Below are 20,585 nucleotides of genomic sequence, written 5' to 3'. Positions count from 1 at the left end.
CCGCTCCAAACAAACCGTTGCTAGGGGCGTTGTTGTGGACGAATACATGGGAGTGGATTTCGCTTTAAACAGTCCGAAAGAATGATCAGTCAAAATCGGACATAGGATATAAACGTCGAAATATAATAGATAAAGGAAGCCTAGATTTCACACTTGCCACGACAGAAGTTTGATGAGAATAGGCTGTAACTGAAATATTTGCGATGGCAACTTCCATTCCTCGAGACGTCTCGAGGTGCCTGTTGCAGACGACGAACCCGTGACAGACGCACACGAATGACTAAAGTATGGTGCACAAACTGAAGTATGCCGCCTGCAGCAGTTTCAATCGTCTGCACTATGATACGATTTTGATTTTGTATTTATTTGGAATATGGCAGGCCTAAAAAAACTGAGCAGGTTTATAAAAACGAATTGTGTTTGCATACGAAAATTATCACACGCATGGAGAGCTGCTAAAAAATACAGCGAGAAAAGCATCAGCGTCGGATCTTCTTTCTGATTTTGCAGTTGACGTGCATTGTAATGAAAGAACAATTATTTTGACTGTAACTTGAGCGGTTAAAGACCCCAAATTTGTTTTTCAGGCTCGCAATATGGTTGTGCGTTTCGTACCTGCCTTGTAATCATCAAACTGAGAAAAAAAATCTTACTGATTCTTCAGTTTTAAGACCCCAAGCGTGCATGACTGAGAAGGAACGCTTCAGGTTAAAAAAAAAAAAACGTTTTCTGGCTTGGGAGGAGGAAGCAGACAGAATGCTAAAGGGAGGAGGATGTTTCCTCCTCTCCTCTCGAGCATTCTGTCTGTTTTCTCCTCCCTGACCTTCTTTCCCTAGAAAACTTTTTTTTAACGTGTAACTGACTATAGAAGATTTGAGCGTTCCCTTACCCTGAGTGTAAAAGGTAAGGAGGCCAGAATGACCTTGCCTAGCCACTCTCGCTCTAGCTTACCAACGAACATTCTAGGTTGAATATGCTCGAGGTGCCAACAGGGGCGAACGCAGGTATTTCTTGACGGGGGGGGGGGGGGGGGGGGGGGGTCAGGTGTTGGTCAGCGTATCATATGTTTAAGAACCCCCCCCCCTTTTCCCGTTTCCACGCCCTAAATTTTTACACATGCAGAATTAAAGAGGGTGGTCAGGACATCCGGACCTTCCCCCCTGAATCTGCGCCTGGATGCCAAGCGTAGTATAGATAAGGAACCGAGCACGGCTTTGTCAACTCACAGGGCAGCTGTCACGCCGACACATCGTCGCTCACTGCTGCGTCCGCCGACGCTCATCCTTTCTTTTGTTTCTAGGCACAAGTTCGCCGATTAGATCTTTATTTTGTCCTTTACGGTTGTCGATCCGTTTCCAACTGCGACAGTATATATAAGTTATGGACAGTACCTTTGATAGCACAGATGTGCACTTAAGCAACTGTGCTGTCAGATATCCTTGAAACGTGCACTTCTACCTTGATACACTTTACGTCGTTGTCGTATGTGATCCAGCATCACAGTGTTTTCACCTTCTCAAATATTGCGGAAGCAAGCTGCACGTAAACTGCGTTCGCGCGCTCGTGCATCTCGAGCGTCGCTCAAAGCTGTGTACAGGCACTTTTTGCTTCCGAAATCCCACAGAAAGTTGACCCCGAGAATAGAAGTTTCGTCGATCATCACCAACCTCACTCAATGCGGTCGTGGTGTGAGGTTAGTGACGAAGCGACCGTGTCGTCTGCTAGCAAGGCAAAACCGATTCTGAAACTTTATTACAGGCTTTTGTCATCGCTTTATGGCACTGAGACGATAGAAAAAGTATTCATGATTAGATATGAAAGACACAATGTTTACCAAAAATTATTTACTTCTATATCATACCCTTTCTAACCTCACGTCGACCCCTTATGAATATTTTCCTAACAACGGCCTTAGCAACGGTTTGTTTGGAGCGGAGCGCCATATTATTGCGTCATCACTTACGGGGTAAAGTAAGCTAGTTCGGGTGTGCGTTGGATAACATAACTGAAATCAAGTCTTCGTGAATTACTTTTTCTAGTGTGAAAAATATACAATATGAAGCACCCGTTCGAATCTGTGCCACGAAGAACTCACCTGCTGTCACCAGCATAACGGTTACCACGTGCGCCATGGACATCTCGGTGAACGCTGTCATGGCTGCTTCCCGATTAACTTCTCTGCTTTCAGACCTGGAGAGAAACGAAACGAAACTGATGACGAAAAAGATGTCTCCCGACATGACAGATAACACCATTTAATGTCATTTACACAACGCCTCGGAAACACTTGGCCGCCCACTGCTCTGCGGCCATCGGGCGGCCATCTTGCGCCCTCCCGAAGTCGACCTTTTGGAACGTTATAGAGGCTAGGCTGCAGCGTGCTGAAGACACGTTTTGTGCCCGCCCGCCGTCATTCGCCAAAGAAGTTTCTTTAAAACCTTGTGTAAACGGTCGTAGTTGCCTTTGAGAGCACGTGGAAATTTTTACGAAAGCGCAGCGCCACAGGATAAAAGCACAGCTCGTCGAACGCAATTTACGTCTTAACGCACGTTGCACTCGCACTCGCGAAACACATCCGCACGGCGTCAATTCTTCATCGGTATGCAAGCGTGCGAATTGGCACGGAGACGGAGCACTTCGGCGTACCAAGGAAGCTTTGATCACGCCGCGAGACCGGCGAGACTTGCGTTCGACGAATTGCGCCTTTTTCCTTGTGGTGCTGCGCCTTCGTAAAATTGTTCATATCTTCTCAAAAGCAACTACAACTGTTTACACGCAAAATTAAAAAAAAAAAAACTTCGACGAATGACGGCAAATGAGCAGAAAACGTGTCTTCAGCACGCTGCCGCCCAGCCGCCCAGCCAAAAGATGCCAAAAGATCGACTTCAGGGGGACGCAAAATGGCCGTCCGGTGGCCACGCCGTCCGGTAGTCGCATTTGCGCTCCAGCGAGAACCTCCTGCAGCCCGGTGGCGAAAATGTGAAACAGAGAAACAGGGATGAAATGAACATCGCTGGAATCGTGAATAGGTGTGACGAAAACACAGTACCGATCGAGGTCCTTCTTTCCTGGGATAAATCTACGAAGAAAACCAAGCAGCAGTGTCGGTAATACCGCCCGATTATGGCTTCAACGGGATCAGTGCACCTCGTAAAACATTCAAAAGGGCTGCATGCGTGCGCGTTGCTCGTAATTTCCCCATCCTTGACATACACACAATCGATATTAATCGTATTGTAACGCGGAACAAGGCAAATGCTTTCCAGAGATTTTGATGCAGAATGGTGAACCTAGCGCAAAGTCCTCACCGGAAAGTGAGGGCTTTTATCTCACCGGGTATTACTCTTCGGCGTAATAACGCAACACACTTGTATTATTACTCCTCGGCGTAATAACACAGCAAAACATTCGCAAAGACACGGATTAATAAATATAGGCTGTATCTAGAGTGCCCGTCCGACGGCACTCCTCTCGCGCCTTCAAGTGCCGTCCGAAAATGGTAAGCACAAGTCACGCTTATTCTGACAAGTGTTCCATCAGCAGCTCGTCGACAATTTGTTTTAACATAAGGCGCGAGTGAGACAAGCGCTATAGGAGCGAGCAGCATGTTTTCTTTTGTATGTTTGTGCCTGCGCTGTACAGGCGCGTGATCTCTTCAAGTTTGACGAAGTTGCACTCCCTCGAAGGTTGCGATTGTAATTTAAAATAAATTTGAGTTCTTCTCGAGTAGCAGCAATAGTCCCCCTTCATCCCCCCCCCCCCCCCCCCCCCCCCCCCAAAAAAAAAAAAGAAAAAAGAACATTGCACATTTTTTTAGGGCCCGCGTATTGAACCTAAACATTTGTGAGACTGGTTACTATTTGTTATAAACAAAGATCTATGATTTTGGAAGGCCACTACCGTCGTGAAATTTTTAGTATATGTACTTTGGAAGTCATAATTGGAAAATTTAATACAAGAAAGTACAGCTAAAGTAGGCATACCAATTTCGGCCACAAAGTGCCAAAAGCAAGACATATCCTTTACCAAGAGACGGCATTTGCTCGGTAGGGGCATCGTAGGACGGCACTTGAACGCTCCGCAGGAGTGCCGTCAGACGGCACTCTAGACACTGTGATAAATATAAAGAAATTAAATTCACCACCCACCTCAAGCAGCTCAATTGATTCCCCCACAGAAATTAGTCAATCAACCATACACCAAGTGTTAATGTGCAAGTTAGGGACCCTGTAATACGTAAACAATGGCTGCAGATTTTTTTTTGTGCGTCATCTAGCTTTATATCGGCACCCTGTATCTAATGAAAATAAAAAAAAAAATCCATACATACAACTAAAGAATAACGAGAAGATTATCTGAATTCATACATACATAGTAGTCATGCGCGAATAGTGGATTTTGAGTTCAAAGCGAATTCGAAGTGAATAGTGGTTTTGGCAGAATATTTTCGAATCGAATATCGAATAGTTTTTCTAAGTCGTTCACTACTGTACCATGACCATGCTTAAATTAAACATAAACCAAGCTGAACTCATGAAGGTTGTTCCCAAGCTTTTATTTGTCTATTTCTAAGCTAAATTAATTTTAATCTAACTATATCGATTGTGGCTTCAGAAAGTTCAATGTCCACATTGGGTTGGCAAGTAAATGACGCATTTGACATAAAGTTAAACCTCTGAGATGCCCAGCTATACCTAATCGATGAGATTTATAAATATTCTTGCTATATACAAATACATTTTCTCCAGTCACAAATGATTACAGAAGGTTGTCAGGCAGGGGCGGATCAAGGACTCCGTTTGGGGGAGGGGGGGGGGGGGGCGAGGCGGAAAATTTGAAAGGATACTATTCTCCATTTTTTCTTGTGCACCGGGGGGTCCACTCATGTCAAATTGCCCTCCGAAAAGAGGGGAGGGGAGGGAGTGGACTTTGTTTGGGGAAGGGGGGGGGGAGGGCAGCCGCCCCCCCCCCCCCACCCCCCCCCCCCTTCGGATCCGCCCGTTGTCAGGGCATCTTTGCCTAACATATACTCATGCATAATACATTTATATTTTATATTTTGTTACGTTTTGAAAATTTTACTGCAATGTAAATGTCAACATTCACAACGTTTCAAGTTCTTTTTACATACACCAGACGCGCGCGTGCACCATCCCGCTTTGAAAGTGTGACTTCTTCCAACGCACGCCGCTGCAAAATTTGTACCTTTAGAGTATTGATCGCGGCGTTTTAGCCCCATTGAGTGCGCTTCTCGCCGAGCACCGGTGCACTGGGGAGAAGCAACACCCTCGGAAGCTAGCTTCGCGGGTGTTGCTTCTCCGCGGTGCACCGGTGCTCTGTAAGAAGCGCGCTCAACGGGACTAATTTGCCGCGATCGACACTTCGAAAAATACGAATATCGCAGTTGACCTCGCAGCGAATATCGATTAGCGTAATATTTGAAACAACTATTTTAAAATTGGAATATTCGAAATCGCACAACACTAATATATAGTCATTCGCGCAACTATACTTTATGCTTATTTCTTAGCGTCACTATGCAAGCATTCATAGCGTCAGCGCCAAATTGTTGCACTCTTGCGGTTGACTCGACTTATTTCATCTTAACCGCCAATGTAATCATGTCCACATTTTTCGTCGAATGACGGACAGAAACATTTGCATTAGAAACACTGAACGAAAGCTGACATTGAGAGAAATCTGAAATCGTTCCTTCCGTTGCTGTTCTCACCGTTCTGCGGCGAAACTATGCTTTGAAAACCAAGACGAACGGTTCGAACAATAATACACTGCACACGGCTCTTCCGAACACAACAATATTCTCATTAATCACATTGTTAATGTTACCAAGGGCGCCATAATGTCTAGCCGTTCGGTGTTTCCGTCTGCCGACGTTCGCGCTCGCACATCGGTTAGCGCCCGTCGGTTCGTGACTCGCTTGAAGGACAACTGTACGCGAAGAGCTACGTTCAGATTCTCTAATGTGGGCAGGTTTCTTCGTTGGCGCGCCCTATGTAATGCGAGAGCTGCGAGTAGAACATCCTGCCGCAGCTACGTCCTGCTTAGAAAGCAAGCGGCATACACGTATACGCCTCGCCACTTCGGCACGAGGTATACGTGACATCTTAGCAGCGTCCGTTTCACTTTGAACCTTACAATGACCGCCAACGTGATATACTAGTACGACGGCACGTAAAATCCCGCTGTGGTGCACAGAGGCTTTCTGACGAAAGCTTTCCAACAGTCTGGAAAGCTCTCGTCTCACGTTCATAGCGAAGGCAACGTTGAATAGTGAGGCGACAATTCACCCCCGGAGCCGCACCATCATCGTATCATCGTGCGATCAATCCGACCCGTGCTGTCCTTCCCGTGACCGTCAACACGCGCGTGACATACGGACCCGTAAAGGGCGCGATATTTCAAATCGAGTCGAGGTGCCCCCGAGCAATGAATCTGCAAGGGCCGCAGTCCACGAACGCGCCAAGCCCGGGCGCAACTCAAGCCAAACAGCCGAAGGGCCAAGGCATATATTCTCACCGTCCCAAAACGTCCCGACGAGAAGAGCCGGCGGCGAGCTAGCGTCGTCGTCGCCACGGGTCGTTCCAACCGGCGTCGCTGCCGTGCGCACCTCGGTGCACGGCGCTTCGCCTTCGAGAAGTTTCTCTCGGCTGCCGGTTGCGGGGCAACTAGAAGCTGGGAACAGCCGCTGGGGTCACGGCGCCGCAGCCAACGAGGCCGTCGCTTGACCGCCTTACCCCGATGTCCTATCTCTCCGAGTGCGGACGAGCAGTCACTGGAACCGGATCGGCACCGCCAACACGCGGGGGGGACGCCCTTGCTAACTTCTCGACTGGCCTCGCTCACGCGTTGCTAGGTGTCCATCTAGAATACCCACAGTCCAGCATACGAGGTGCCACGTACTCCGAGTTGGCACGGCGGCATTACATCAGGGCGTTTCCCTGAAGGCGAGGCGCATCGGCCGCGGCCGGCTTCGGCTGCCAGGTTGTCGGAAAGGCTGTCTCGCCCGATTTCATCGAATTAAAATTTGTGATGACGTCAGTTCGCGTTGATGGCGTCAGCGGTTCTCCATTTTAGTACGGCACGCCGCCAAGGTGTTCTTTCTTTGTGACGTGCCCATCGGCAACTCAATTGTTGTAGTAGTTGCAACAGCTGCGAGAATTGTCTGATGACATGCACTGATGCTAGATCAAAATTCCTATAACAATTCATACAACAGTGCAGAGTCCTCAAAGGGGGAAAAAAAGATTGCGCTGCCATATGTCGTGGGTATTTTTGGGGTACTTTTAGCCTATTGCTCTTTTGGTGGCAGTCATGTTTCTGGTAGCACTATTGTGTCCTTTTGCGTATTTTGTCAAGAACGTAGTTTTCTCTAGACCCATGTCGCCCAGAACTTGGGTTGCTCACTTTTGTGAAAGGGCTTATTTCCTGGAGGTAAACATTTCATATTCTACCTCTTTCTCACTGCTGCAAACTCGTACGATCAAGGGGCGGCAATAAAGTATAAACCGCACGTAAGCGATTTGGCGAGCGACGAGACGAACGACGGCGACGGGGACCCGCTGTCGCTCGGCCAGTCGCGCGACGAGGGCAAGCCGCATGAAAGCGACGGGAGCAAGCGACCAAGGCGATGAGCGAGGTTTTCTAACAATCCAAACACCGAGGGACGCGACCGCGAGCGACAATGAGATGTCTCCGTTGCTCGTCGCTGACTCTCGTCGCTGGTCGCCGTCGCTCGTCTCGTCGCTCGCGAAATCGCTTACATGCGCTGGGAGCACAATGACCCTGAAGTAGACCGCGAAGCTTCCAACCGGATGACCCGAGCGGACGCGGCGAAATGCTAACCCGATTCCGATGGCTGGCGATAAAGAACACGTCTCGCGCCAGCGAACGATACATAAACGTGTACATAAAAAGAAAAAGAAATCCCTGCTATGAAACCGAATACAATATGTACCTCGAGCACAGTCACGAAGCGGTTCCAGCTCTTCCCCGTCTCACATATGAGAGGCGATATGACGTTATGGATGGTGTGACTGTGGAAGGGTGGCTTTGATTGGCAAGTGTTTTTGCCGAGCAAGGAACCCGCCGGAAGACAAAATCATAACCAGACGATATTTTGGTCATCTCGCCGACGACCATGCTGCAAACAGCCAACACAAAGCAGCGGCTGTCATATTCGAATGTACGGAACGAAAGCTTACCCGACATCAGCTGACCGGACAAAAGGTCACCTATTTATTTATACTCCGAGGCAAAATATGAACAAGCTAAATGTTGTCTTTTGTCATAAATCTAAACAGAGGCTCCGATTTTACTTGGGGATGCAGAAGTCTGAGCAGAAGGAATATGTCAGATGCTGCGCTGAAACTATTGATCTCTCGCAGAAGCCGTTTGTGTGTGCCACTTGGGTTTGTTTAATCCATGTGTGCCTCTGCAATTTGACTAGTTCAAACTTAGGAAGCATAAAGTTAAAAAAGGGGGAGTCTAACATTTTATCGTCTTAATTCGCACACAACCTAGTCTTCAGAAAGCAAGCAGGGTCGATGGCATTCGACTACTAAAATGTCACATTGTTTATCGGCTCTGCAGTCATATCACTTCCGGGCCAGCCCCATCCCTGCTTGAACCTGTGCCATTACATTTTGCAATACCCAGAATATCTGCACAACACCCCAACGAGGTCACAGTATCTTCGTTAACAATTGCTGCTGCCAACAAACGAAAGCGTATAAGCACTAATTTATCTAAAAAAACATTTAGCTAATTACCAGGAGAACAATAATTGTCACGACCGAGCGTATCATGTCAACCTGCTACAAAAAAAAAAATAATAATAATAATAAAGGGAGGAGGGTGGGGCATTAACCTAACCTTTTCTATCGTCCTTTGCGCGATAGAAGATGATCCTTAGCGGAAATAAGAACACCCGAATAGGTCCTTAAGGCCCGTTCACACTCTTGCGACCGACTGCGACCGAGTACGACTGAGAGAGACGAGTTATCTTAAAACTTGTTAAATGTTTTTAAAATGAGGGAACAAACTGGCATTGTGGCGCCATCTATGCGGTGACCCTGGAACTGCATTTCACAAGAGCGAAGGTTTTGCGGGATTTCCGATGTCAAATGTGCGTAATACCCATAGAAAGGCTCGTTTATAACATTGACAAAAGTTTTTCGAGCTAAGAAAGAAAGGATAATGCGCGAGAAATAAAAAAAAAATATGCTGGACCGCCGAGTTTACACTGCTTCTCAATAGATGGCGCCAGTGTGTTTTCTGGTTTAAGAAGTTGTAAGAAACCTAGGTTTAAGAGGTCGCAAGAGTGTGAACGGGCCTTTACTCTCAAAATGTCCTTGAATAACGGGAGCTATATATCGGGCGAGCCGCTTTCGACTGCGACCTTCCCCGACCTCTGTCGCCGGCCTGCTTGTGTCCCATCACCGGGTGTCTCGCGACCGCGTTGTCTTCCGAGACATGTCGTCGCAGCAGCCTCTCAGGGTCGCGCATCCATTGTGTTGGCAAGTTCGTTGGCTTGTGCGGCCGCGCGGAGCTGAATCCCAGCTGCGACGCACGCTCACATGTGCACAATCATTGATGCTCTGACAGTCGTCGGCACGCGCTGAAGCAGCGCTTAATACCGCTACGGCAAGCGTGAGCCGTCGGAACAAAGGCACGACGTTTTGCTTTGTCAGTCTTGTGCGCGGGTTGGACCACAAAAGGAGTGACTAAAGTGTGACGTGGATGGGCTACATTAGACGTAATGTGCGTTCGCGCGACCGGTCTTTCGTTCTTAATGGAGGCACGGCTGGCACCGCGTAATCAAACGAGATGCGTTTAACTACGTTTTGTCAAGGAAGACAAAGTTCGGTGGAACTACTTCACCCCATTTTCAGCTTTAAAACGTGCATCGTTGCTCGTAGACAGGGTTCGTGATGCACGCTGTGTAGATCGTCCTTCCAGAATTGGGCGAGTCCAGAAACAAAGTCGTTGTCACGATGCTGAAAACGCCCCTCCTCGGAGCCTCCTTGGAAAGCTTTCCATGTACTTTTTACGGAACAGGCATATTCGCTATTTGCTACGACGTCCTCGTTGGCGACCAAACCTTTGCATATGAAGTTTTTGGCCAGGTAGTGGCCGATCTTTCACGTGCAAGCGAACGTTTGAGCGCTCGTTTGTATCTGTTTGCGTACGCCTTTCTTTTTAATAACGCGGAGCGCAGCCTGAAACCGCCGTACAGGCGTCTCGTTCGCGCTGCATTCTTCGCTGCCGGACATAAAACTACCCAGAGCGCGCGACGGTCATGACGCGTACCTAGTAAAGCGTAAAAAAAAAAAAAAAAAAAAAAAGTCTTGCAGTTTAGCACGTATGGGAAAAGCAAACAACTAACCCTTGGAAGTCACGGCCTCTGCCCGTGGCGTGACGCTGCTGCGCTCATCGTTCTGCGCAGAAGCCATGTAGTAGATCTACCAGGGCCGCGGCGCCGCGTCTGGTCATTTGTTATTCGCCCCCTTCAACCAACAATAGGCGCGCGCTCACGGAAAGTGGCACGCCGCATTACTCGATCAAGTGCCGGGCATGAGAAGCGCAAGGAAGCCCCTTGCGTGTCAGCTGGTCGTGCACAAGGGACAACGTGCCCCTCTTCCTTTTTTTTTTGTTTTGTTTTGTTATGTAGCCGGACAGGAGATGGCTATCTAACAATGTGTCTCGAGGTATAATATAAACGAAGTAATACTTAATGACTTTACCACGAAGTAGAAAATAGCGAACGGAGAAACACGTGCCCGCGGGGTATAGCGCTTCAGGCCAAATGAGCTGTTTGAATGTCGAAAGCTTTAGGAAAGCGGCCAATGATATGAAGTCGTTCTCTAGCTCGGTGCTTTTCAGCGGACCGATATCCGCTTTCCATCCTTTTAATGTGCACTGTTTGACTTGGACTAATCATTTCTTACTGCAAACGCACGCATCGTCAGACTTTTAGGAATATATTTGCATCGGCGCCGAGGTATGAACTCTTCATTTACGATGAAAATATGTTTGCGCAAATCTTGTCTCGGAACACGTTTATAGAATGAATGCTGGCTGTTCATTATCACAATCACAATTCTGATTATCCGCAATGACCACGTCATAGTATAAACTATAGCGAAGGCTTAATCACTGCCTCTAAACTTTACCTCTGCATTAATAAGCCTACATTTTTAAATTGGCTGTATTAAAATTCATGGCCATTGGGCGCGAGATTCGGCACTCCCGCGAGCAGCTGCAGAAAGTGCGGGACTGAACTTTGGTTCGCCTTGGCTCGGAGCTCAACGAAGTGTACGGGTACACGATACAGTCTTAGAATGCGCTGGTCGGCGATTATGAGTGGCAGCCTCGAGCGGCGAAAGCGTCAGCATTCTCCTCTGTGTAGTACAGCAGTGTGGATTGCCCGGACTTCGCACGCTGCCTGGATACGAGGGGGGGTCGTCTCGTAGCTCAAAAAGATGCTCAATAATACTATTAATAATACAAAAAAGACACACGTGCCCACAACTGACTGACGGCGCTCGAGGTCACTAAGGAAGATCTACTACTTTATTGGGGAATATAGTCGGCCGCATTGCAGTTGAGTCACCGTGCATGTCATTCGATAGGATGAGCCGGGGTTTAATTTCTGGCCTGTTGAAAATATCATGCCAGAGTGCGCAAATTATGATTTCTGGCCACGCGGATGCTCAACTAACAAGGTGATATCGAGATCATTAATTTTTACCCAGACACTTTTAAGATTCCAACAATAATGACCAAAAAGAAACGCTTTGTGAAGAATACGACCTCCCCGGCGATCAACTCCGCCCGTCCCCTCGAATTTTTGTTTTCGATTTTCTTTTCTTTTTTTTTTTTGTATCCAAACGCGTATTACAGCGGGGAATCTATTTGCTGCAGATTTATTGAGCCATACACTTTCATTGTTCTCGAAGCTCTATGCTGGCGAGACTAGTGATGTAAGATAGGTGGGCGTGGAGTGTAACCAGACAACGAACATTTCAAAGGACTGCGTTCGCACGGGGATGAAGTCGTATCGGACTCGAGGCCATCGACCCTCTGTGGCCCACCAGACGTCACGAACCGGCAAAAATGTCAGCCTCTTTTTAATCATTTTATTGATTTATTGTTGCGGCTTCCCACTTGTTCGAGCGCGGTGCAAACTCAGCGCGAAATTACGGCGCTCGAAAGAGCAACTACCCATGCACCTGACTTCGCGTTGCCTTTCCAGTGGTTTTGTAGCGGGTAAGGTGGAAAGAAAAAGTTAGCTGCTAAATCAACGCTGAGAAAGTTCCGAGGTGCACATACAACCATATCACTTCCTGAACCCACAATTCATACAAAAAAAAATGTTAATGCACCTTTCTTCGTTTAGTTGACGCCGTTAATGAGAACTTCACCATGATCACGGTGAGGTTTCATCTAACGGGAGTAGCATGATTCGCGAATCTTACGCATTGTTATAAGGCTTGCATGTGCGGAAAAAGTACTGGATAATCTTCAGTGTTGGGTAAAGCACATCTAAAAAGTGCTCGAAGTAAAGTACAAAGTGAATGACAGGTTATGTACTTCCAGTAAAGTAGCAAGTCCACCGGGCGCAAAGTACTTGAAGTAAAGCGCTATAAATACAATATACTTTCAAAGTAAAGTACAAGTACTTTGTACTTTTAACACGATCTTTCATGATGCCCTTTCATTCTTATATAGTGTCTTCTCTTTACTGCATTGCCCCAGGGGTAATCGGGGGTGCATCGATTATTTTCGCAAATGGCGGCGAATATTGGGATAACGTTAAGTGGCTTCAGAGTTGACAAAGTATCATTTTGGAATACAAATTTAACAAGGACAAATTTGGGGAATGTACTTTGATGTCGGGAGTTGTACTTCCCTCTGAATGTACTAGAAAAGCATACTAAAGTACAATGCATGCACCCTAAGAAGTATCCGCGCGTCTACTTACCCGCAAAGCACTCAAAGAGCCAATCTCTGCGATCTACGAAGTCAGCTCAGCGAATGACGAGGCGGACCATCCGTTTAGACCTCAAAAATTACGTCTGCGCTGTGGCGTTACGCAGTGCAAAGCGTCATGCTTGTATTGCGTAATGCCACATGGCAGACTTGCCTTTGGGGTCTAAACAGATGTTCCGCCTCATCATTCGCTGAGCTGAATTCGTAGATCGCAGAGATTGGCTCTTTGAGTGTTTTACGGGTCAGTAAACGCGCAGGCATTTCTTAGAACGTACTCAGAGAATGTACTTTAAGTAAAGTAGAAGTACTCTAAACCTCATTGGAGGAATACTTTACTTTAAGTACAATGTACTATGTACTTAAAGTACTTACCAACACTGATCATTTTGAAGCTCATGACGATCAACCAAATGAAGCTTGTTCTTAAAACGGGTATGTTTCTGACGGACGGGGCATGATATAAGTGGCAATAACGAGGCTGCTGATAAAAATAAAACACGCATATCCGTTTTTATCGCAGCCGTTTACGACTTTTCAGCCTGTTAATAAAATTGACCTGATATATATATATATATATATATATATATATATATATATATATATATATATATATATATATATATATATGTACAGAGTGTTTTTTTATTCTTACACATTTGTTTAAAAAAAGACCGTGAAAGCTACAATAATGCGGTTTGTGCAGGTGGATTATACGGCCAGGCGGACATTATGTGGGTGGCTAATCTTTGCGATGAGTCGGTTAATTAATTAAAATTCGTTAATTAACTTTTTAATTACTTAAAATAAACATATGGTTTCAATTAGAAAATTGCTGAGCATCATCGAAAACCCCTAATTCAACTATTTTTAGCAGGATATAACGCCAGGGCAGAATTTTACGGCGTTCTGTAAAAACGCTCTATTTGGACGCATTTCTAGATTTCGGTTTCTTATCGGAGCGCATCTACGCGCCCGGGATCATGCTCCCCGGTGGTCGCGACGCGAAGCCACCTCCTCGCCTCCCTCGTAGAATGGAGGGAAGTACGGCGCACGTGTGTTGCGCGTCTCAGCCACTGGGGAGCAGGACCGCGGGCGCGGTGATGCGCTCCGATAAGAAACCGAAATCTAGAAACGCGTCCAAATGGAGCGTTTTTAAAGAACGCTGTAAAATGCTTCCCCGGCGTTATATCCTTCCAAAAATAGTTGATTTAGTGGTTTTCAACGATGCTCTACAAGTTTCTAATTGAAATCATGTGTCTATTTCCACTCATTAATTAAGTTAATTAACAAATTTGAATTAATTAACCGACTCATCGCAAAGATTAGCCACCCACATAATGTCCGCCTGGCCGTATAACCCACCTGCACAAACCGCATTAGTGTAGCTTTCACTTTTTTTTTTAACAAATGTGTAAGAATAAAAAAAAACACCCTGTATATATATATATATATATATATATATATATATATATATATATATATATATATATATATATATATATATATATATTAACCATGCATCGTCGTCCGGTTGTTCTTGTTGCAAAGAGTTACCGCTGATTACAATTTAATTACGCCGTAGCCTAAAAATCCTTAAAATTTTTTTAAGGGTGATAGGTTGTTTTGGAGAATCTATGTAGCCACGGGCGTCCAAAGAGTCTAGCAGAATTTCGAATGAATCCACGAACCATTCACCAACAGACAGCAAGACGCGAGGCGAGAGCAGACAACACCGCGTGCAAATGTGGAGGCCACCCAACAAAACAACCAGCTGAGCACGGCTTGAGCCCAGGAAAGCGGAAAGCTGGTCACAGCTGAGTTTCATTACAGCTGAGCAAATGCATTACACCGAGCGCGGGGAAACCCCGGAGAACGACCACCAGCGCGAGTACGTATACGAAAGGGCTGCAGGACTGCAAGGACACCGCGTGCGATCCCACTCTAGATGACGCATGTGAACACTCACCTGCGGGTGACGAGCGCCTGTGCGATGTCAACGGCGCAGCGAAGCGAAGTAGCCAAGTCGCCGAGAACACCTGAGCGTCCGCGGGTTCCGCACACGCGGAGCGCACACGTTGCGCAACAGGCACGTCCGCTGCGTAGTGGCAACGATCCAAACAAGCTCTGACGTTGCGCTCACGTCACGGCCCGGACGGGAAGTCTCCGTCGGCTCACGGACGGCACGCCGGCGGCGGGCGTCGTGGAATGCAGTTGAGCCGACCGAGCTGACGTTACCGATCCTCTGCTCGACCACGAGTACGAGCTGACAAAGCGGTCGGCGAATTCGAGGCTCGCCGGCAGACCAGAGGGGGCCATCGGCTCCCCGAAAAGCAGACGCGGTTCAATGTCCTCTGCGCTGCTGCCGCGACACACGGTTTCCCCCGCGCCCGCGCCACACCGAGCGGAACAGTGCGGACCGGGTCGCCGCAAGGATTCTGTAGCGCACGAACCAGATAGTTTTACATTCCGGTTTCAGGTAGATCGCTCAGGAAACATTGCTCCCCTGAGCCTCTCTTCCGAAAACTACGTCTGTCACTGTTTGTCTGGAGCTGGAAAAGACAAGCATATCTGCTGTGTTGCCCCATGTTTCTCGCTATTAGGCACAGGTTACGTGAGCTATCAAAAGATGGAGTAAAGCTGAGCGCACGGATTCATTTCTGTTGGCCCTTGCCCGCAGCCCGGTGACAATCAGTTCATCGAACGACGTTTCATCGACACGCGATGTTTCATCGACGGATCATTTCATCGAAAACTCAGATTAGCTTTTTTCTGTAATAAGCTGCACGAGACTGACGCCGCGAAGCTGCGTTTACGGGTCGGTCAGGTGGGTTAAAATCTTTGAAGCAGCCGCAGACTGTCGCCGCAAAGCGGCGTGAACGCAGGCGGGCGTTGGGTTAACGCGCACCCCAGTGATACACTCGTGACGAAACGTCCCTATAGCGTGCAATTCGCATAACGAGTGTCGACGAAACGTTAGTGTCGACGACACGTATGTCCATGAAAAGTTGTCCAGGAAACGAAATTCCATGAAACGAATTTCGACAAAACAATAGGGAACCATCTGCTTCTTCAGTAACATTAAACTGATCACGCTTCGCTTCTAACGGGTATACAACTCCCCATCTCTTACGCCCTGAAGCTCACTTGGCGCGTCGCATTGTTTGCAAGTCGACATTTCAAAAGCAAGCGAGTCGCTCCTGAAAGCACTTGCCGTCAGGGTATATACCGATTGTTTTATGGAAAGACCTTAGTCGCACTTTTCTCTCGCGAGACATCCCCGATGCCCTCGCCTCCAGCTTATGAGGAGGCATGTTTCTTCCGTTTAGTCTCGCTGCTCGGCGTCAGCGACGGCCACAGCAACTCGTGCAACGCCCTTGCCGTCAGCGAAGCCAGTTGCAACCGCCTACAACTAACGATGCCGACTTCCAGGAAGACTGGCGAGAAAGGCTCAGCCGTGGCAGGAAAGTCGAATGGCTCTTTAGACAAAAAAGAAATGGCCCTACCCAACAGCGAGGTGAGAGGGCACAGAATAGTAGCATTTCAACGTCATAGTTTTCGGTGTTTTTATGTACATTTCACGCATCCAAAAAAGGAAAAAAAAAAGGAAAAAAATATATCGTTTACGAATTATTATGAGGTATCAATTAACATAACGTATATGTTTTGTTCAACGATCCTGAGATTATTTTACTCCCTTCTGCGCTTATATTAATTTATCGCTGTTTTTTTTTGTTTTTTTTTGTACGTTGTATAGGATACATATGATTCTAGATACTGTTCATGGAAACGGATCTTTTCCAAGGAACCCGGCAAGAATAAAGGCTCCAAGAATCAAACAATATGTTAATAAATAAATATATAAAGGACGTGCTCATTTCTTTTTACCCGTTCTAATGAACTTTCTTTTTTATCCGTTCAAACGCACTTTCGCTTTGTCTTTACCAAGGCAGTGTGTTTCTTTACGTGATTTTACACTTCAACTGTAGTGCTGGAGTCATGCAGATGCGGACTAGGTCCCGATAAACGCCGGTTTATTGGTACCTTAATGAAAATTAAGTGCCTTCACAAGGCTTAATTTTCATTAAAAGGGTACTCCGGTGATCTTTTTAGCAACCCCACCTAACTATATTTCCGAAATCGTTATCTTTTACTCTTTCCGGTATGCTATTTAGTATCGCGAAATTAAAAATAGTTATTGTGAAATCGGCAAATGAAAATGACGCCAAAACCAAGATTCGAATATACCCGCGCTTTCATTGCCGTGACGTCATGGGATGGCAGGCTTGCGGTTCGAGCGGGCTGTCTAAAAATGAACTATGCCGAGCACTCGTATCGTGCTGCTGCGCGAGAGCTGGAGCGAGCTTCCAAAGCATTCATTTGACACCATGAAGCTGTTTGTAATCAGTTGGGAACAGTATGTATATATATATATATATATATATACAGCCCAAAGAGTGAACCCCTGCCTTCCCATGACGTCACTTTTTCAATGTTGCCAGTAGAGCTTTTCACTTTGAAATTTGGGTTACTATTTCAGCGATGTTTGTTGGTGTGTTTAGCAAGTTTTTAGGCAAATCGGGGACTATGAAGAAAACTCCGGAGTAGGCACTAAAAATATACTTGGCGAAAGCGTTCGTTCTGAATGTGACAAGTTTGAACAGACTGACCATTCAGTGCATTACCCAAACAGCAAACGGAGGTGAAGCACGCGAGATACTTAAACTAGTTTAAACGAAACGCATTAATCAGGAACACCGTACATTTAGAACCATGCCCAGTACGACTTCAGTTCTCCTATCGTTACGTTTAGATTACGAAGGCCTACTTTGAAGGCCCCATGGCAACATGCACATTGACATACATTATCAGAACAAATTTTGACAGTTCGGTACGGTATATATGAAAGCAAGTGGAACACAGGATAGAGCTACGCATAATTATTTTATTAAGTTGTAACTGACTTAGGAGCACAGCAACGTCTTGTAACAGATTGCTTCGTATAACATGAAACAAAATGTCAGACTGGCAGCTAGACACAGGATACAGCACTCTTCTAGCCTCGTAATTCGTGTATCTCCAGCGCAGCGGCTGTAACAGTAGACGCGGTTCCATCAGCGACACGCGGCAAATGTGTAGCGTGTCATTTCTCGTGTACCGCTAATGAGTCCGAGGCAAGCCCACAGGTAATGCAGTCCGAACTCATCCAGCCTCGGACTTCGAAGGCCGGGAGAGAAGGACAGAAACAAGATGCGAGGAGAAATGCTATGAACATGACTTCGGGTCGTCACACAGAAAGGGAAGCGTATGAACGTTTCTATCTGGTCGTTGTTAGAATAAATAAAAACAAACCTCCGATGAAATGCACGAGTCTAGCACTGCTAGTACCTATAGGCAACAGGCGCGTCGAGCTTCGCTACTGCATTATACGGACGATAGTTTTCTACAAAATGGCAGGGTCATCTTGCGCAACCCGCAAGATCTTCTTAAAAAAAAGGAAAAAAAAAAAGGTCAACGGCACATTGTGAGACCCAAACCCTGGGCTACACGTGGCCCTCTATAGAACCTTTTACATTCCTTTTACCTGACAAGGCTCGTTCGCTCGAATCAGTTCGCGATATTCCTCGCTACAAAATTCCGCACGGTTCCTCGAGTGGACAGTGTCTTTCGATTCGGGGGGCGTGCGAGAGTTCCGGAAGCAGTCGTCGAGCGGCCCTCCCAAGCCTGCCGGCGACAGACGACCGGAAGCCGTGTCTAGACGGGGTCGACAGCGGCCTAGAGCGCTTTCACTCGACGAGCACGACGTCGCTGGAGCGCAGACTAGAGGTGTAGTTGCGCGTGCGGGTGCGGGCGGCTTCCCGCTTGCGCCGGTCCTCCTTGGCGAGGTACAGGCCGATGGAGCCGATGCCCAGGAAGAAGAGGAGGCCCCCGGCCAGCAGGAGCACGATGCCCGCGATCCACAAGGCCTCGGGCTCCTGCGGAGACGAGCCGAGCACGACGAGGATGATGCCGGCGCTGAACACGAGGCCCCCGATGCAGCACGACAGCACGCCCAGGTTGAAGTAGCGCTTGGGCGTGCGCGGCTCCTCTTGGTAGTAGGCGTACGTGGACGTGGACATGGTGGCGGACGGGCACGCGCACCACTCGCCAGCTGGCTCTGCCAGAAAAAAAGAAAAAAAAGGGCATATTGTTGTGGCAAAGTGCTTGGCTGAGAAGAACATAGACGATTGGGCTATGTTAATTCATTGTTGAAAATACAGACAGCGCGACGACAAGGACTTGGCTGAGACCTTTGCCAAGAGTAGTGAGGAAACGGGTGCACTGTACTGCCGACTTCAGGAGCAATTATATCTCCGCGAAAGAGTCTGAGTACTTTACAGTACATATTTACTGCGGTCCATACCAGCAATTCTCGTCCAGTCAAAGGAACTACACTGTGCGCAAGATGCGGTGCAATCGGGGGATTGCGTTCTTGCTTTCGACAGTCTCCTTCCGCGCTGTAATCGTCACTCGGTTCATTGCTGAGCTCGAATTTTTGGAATCGCGGTCATGACAGCGATCATAACGGGTTTTACGAACGGACGGAATTCCTCCCGTATACGCCGCGACTGGTTACACAGAGCGGTCGAGAGATCATGAACGGAACTGCGGTCACTTTCACGTGTCCTATACTCGAGGTCCTATCCCGAGACGCCTCTAGAATGCAGTTTTTATTTTTTTTTTCTTTCCTACTCTTTGGTGCTTGTTTTATTTTATGCTACTTTAAATTAAGGGAAACGGCTTAGCATTGCCTCGTAGCGACGGACGTGAGCCAAATGTTTGTTTTGTATACTTTTGCCGCGGGGCACCTGCGTTAGAAGCAGAAACTCAAGGACCGCGTTAAATATTTCTGTGCTACGTTGTAAAACTTAAGTTTCCGAGTGCTGCAGACCCGCAGAGATGCGCAAGCACGTGACTTTTGGGCTTGCGTCTCAGTTCCCGTGTGTTTGCGGGAATAGCTTTGACAGTTGACGCGTTTGACGAACGTGTTTGGTTTAATCATCAGCGCAAAGAAAGCAAAACAAAAACAGGGGACAGGGACAGACATGTGCTGGTACGAGACATGCTCACTTTGACACTTGACGAGTTTGACTACGCAAAATTTAACAAAATACCGCAAAAAAAAAAAAAAAAAAAAAAGCTGGCGTTTTTTTTTTGCGTTGCGACAGGCTTCGGACGTCGGGCGGCGCCCACACGTCACGTTGCGAAGTCATCTCCGACCAGATAAGAGCATTCATGTGTGGGCCGCAAGAAGGTGAACGAAGACTCCGCCCTTGAGACGGCAGTTGCGTCGAGTTGCCGCTCTGGGCTGAATACCATCGTTGCGGGTGTGGTGAATAGCGGCGAGACCGCGCCGTCCTTGGAACTGTCGCCGACAGGGTTCCAGATTCGCCGTCCAAGAAACCAAGCGATGGCGGGGGCGCACACGGACGTTCAAGCGCGACGAAAAGGCGACCGCGCAGTGTGGCGCACGGATTTGATCAGCTTGAACAAGGGCTTCCCCCAGCTTCCCCAAAAGAGTCGGAAGACTGAGCGGC

The 20,585-nt window shown here is 47.4% G+C and overlaps 2 protein-coding genes across 2 annotated transcripts in view; both read right to left on the bottom strand.

The window, feature by feature from the left end:
- The window catches only part of LOC8043387, a gene marked incomplete in the record, with an annotated part of 19,573 nt that extends 4,522 nt beyond the window's left edge, over positions 1 to 15,051 (bottom strand). Inside the window, 2 exon segments of the mRNA XM_042287104.1 lie at positions 2,096 to 2,190; positions 14,978 to 15,051. Coding sequence (XP_042143038.1) covers positions 2,096 to 2,156 — 61 coding nt within the window.
- A 3,212-nt stretch (positions 15,052 to 18,263) lies between these two features.
- LOC121833671 lies at positions 18,264 to 19,159 on the bottom strand. Its single transcript, XM_042287102.1, has one exon. The coding sequence runs from the start codon at positions 19,125 to 19,127 to the stop codon at positions 18,795 to 18,797; it is 333 nt and encodes a 110-aa protein (XP_042143036.1). The 5' UTR covers positions 19,128 to 19,159; the 3' UTR covers positions 18,264 to 18,794.
- Positions 19,160 to 20,585: the final 1,426 nt, after the last annotated feature.

This window comes from Ixodes scapularis, unplaced genomic scaffold (genome assembly GCF_016920785.2).
Source record: "Ixodes scapularis isolate PalLabHiFi unplaced genomic scaffold, ASM1692078v2 PGA_scaffold9__187_contigs__length_104089568, whole genome shotgun sequence".
NCBI lineage: Eukaryota > Metazoa > Arthropoda > Arachnida > Ixodida > Ixodidae > Ixodes > Ixodes scapularis.
This window is presented reverse-complemented; position numbering and strand designations above follow the sequence as displayed.

Bases quoted from the DNA above. Each gene is read 5' to 3' on its own strand.
- LOC121833671 (XM_042287102.1), bottom strand. From the start codon at position 19,127: ATGTCCACGTCCACGTACGCCTACTACCAAGAGGAGCCGCGCACGCCC.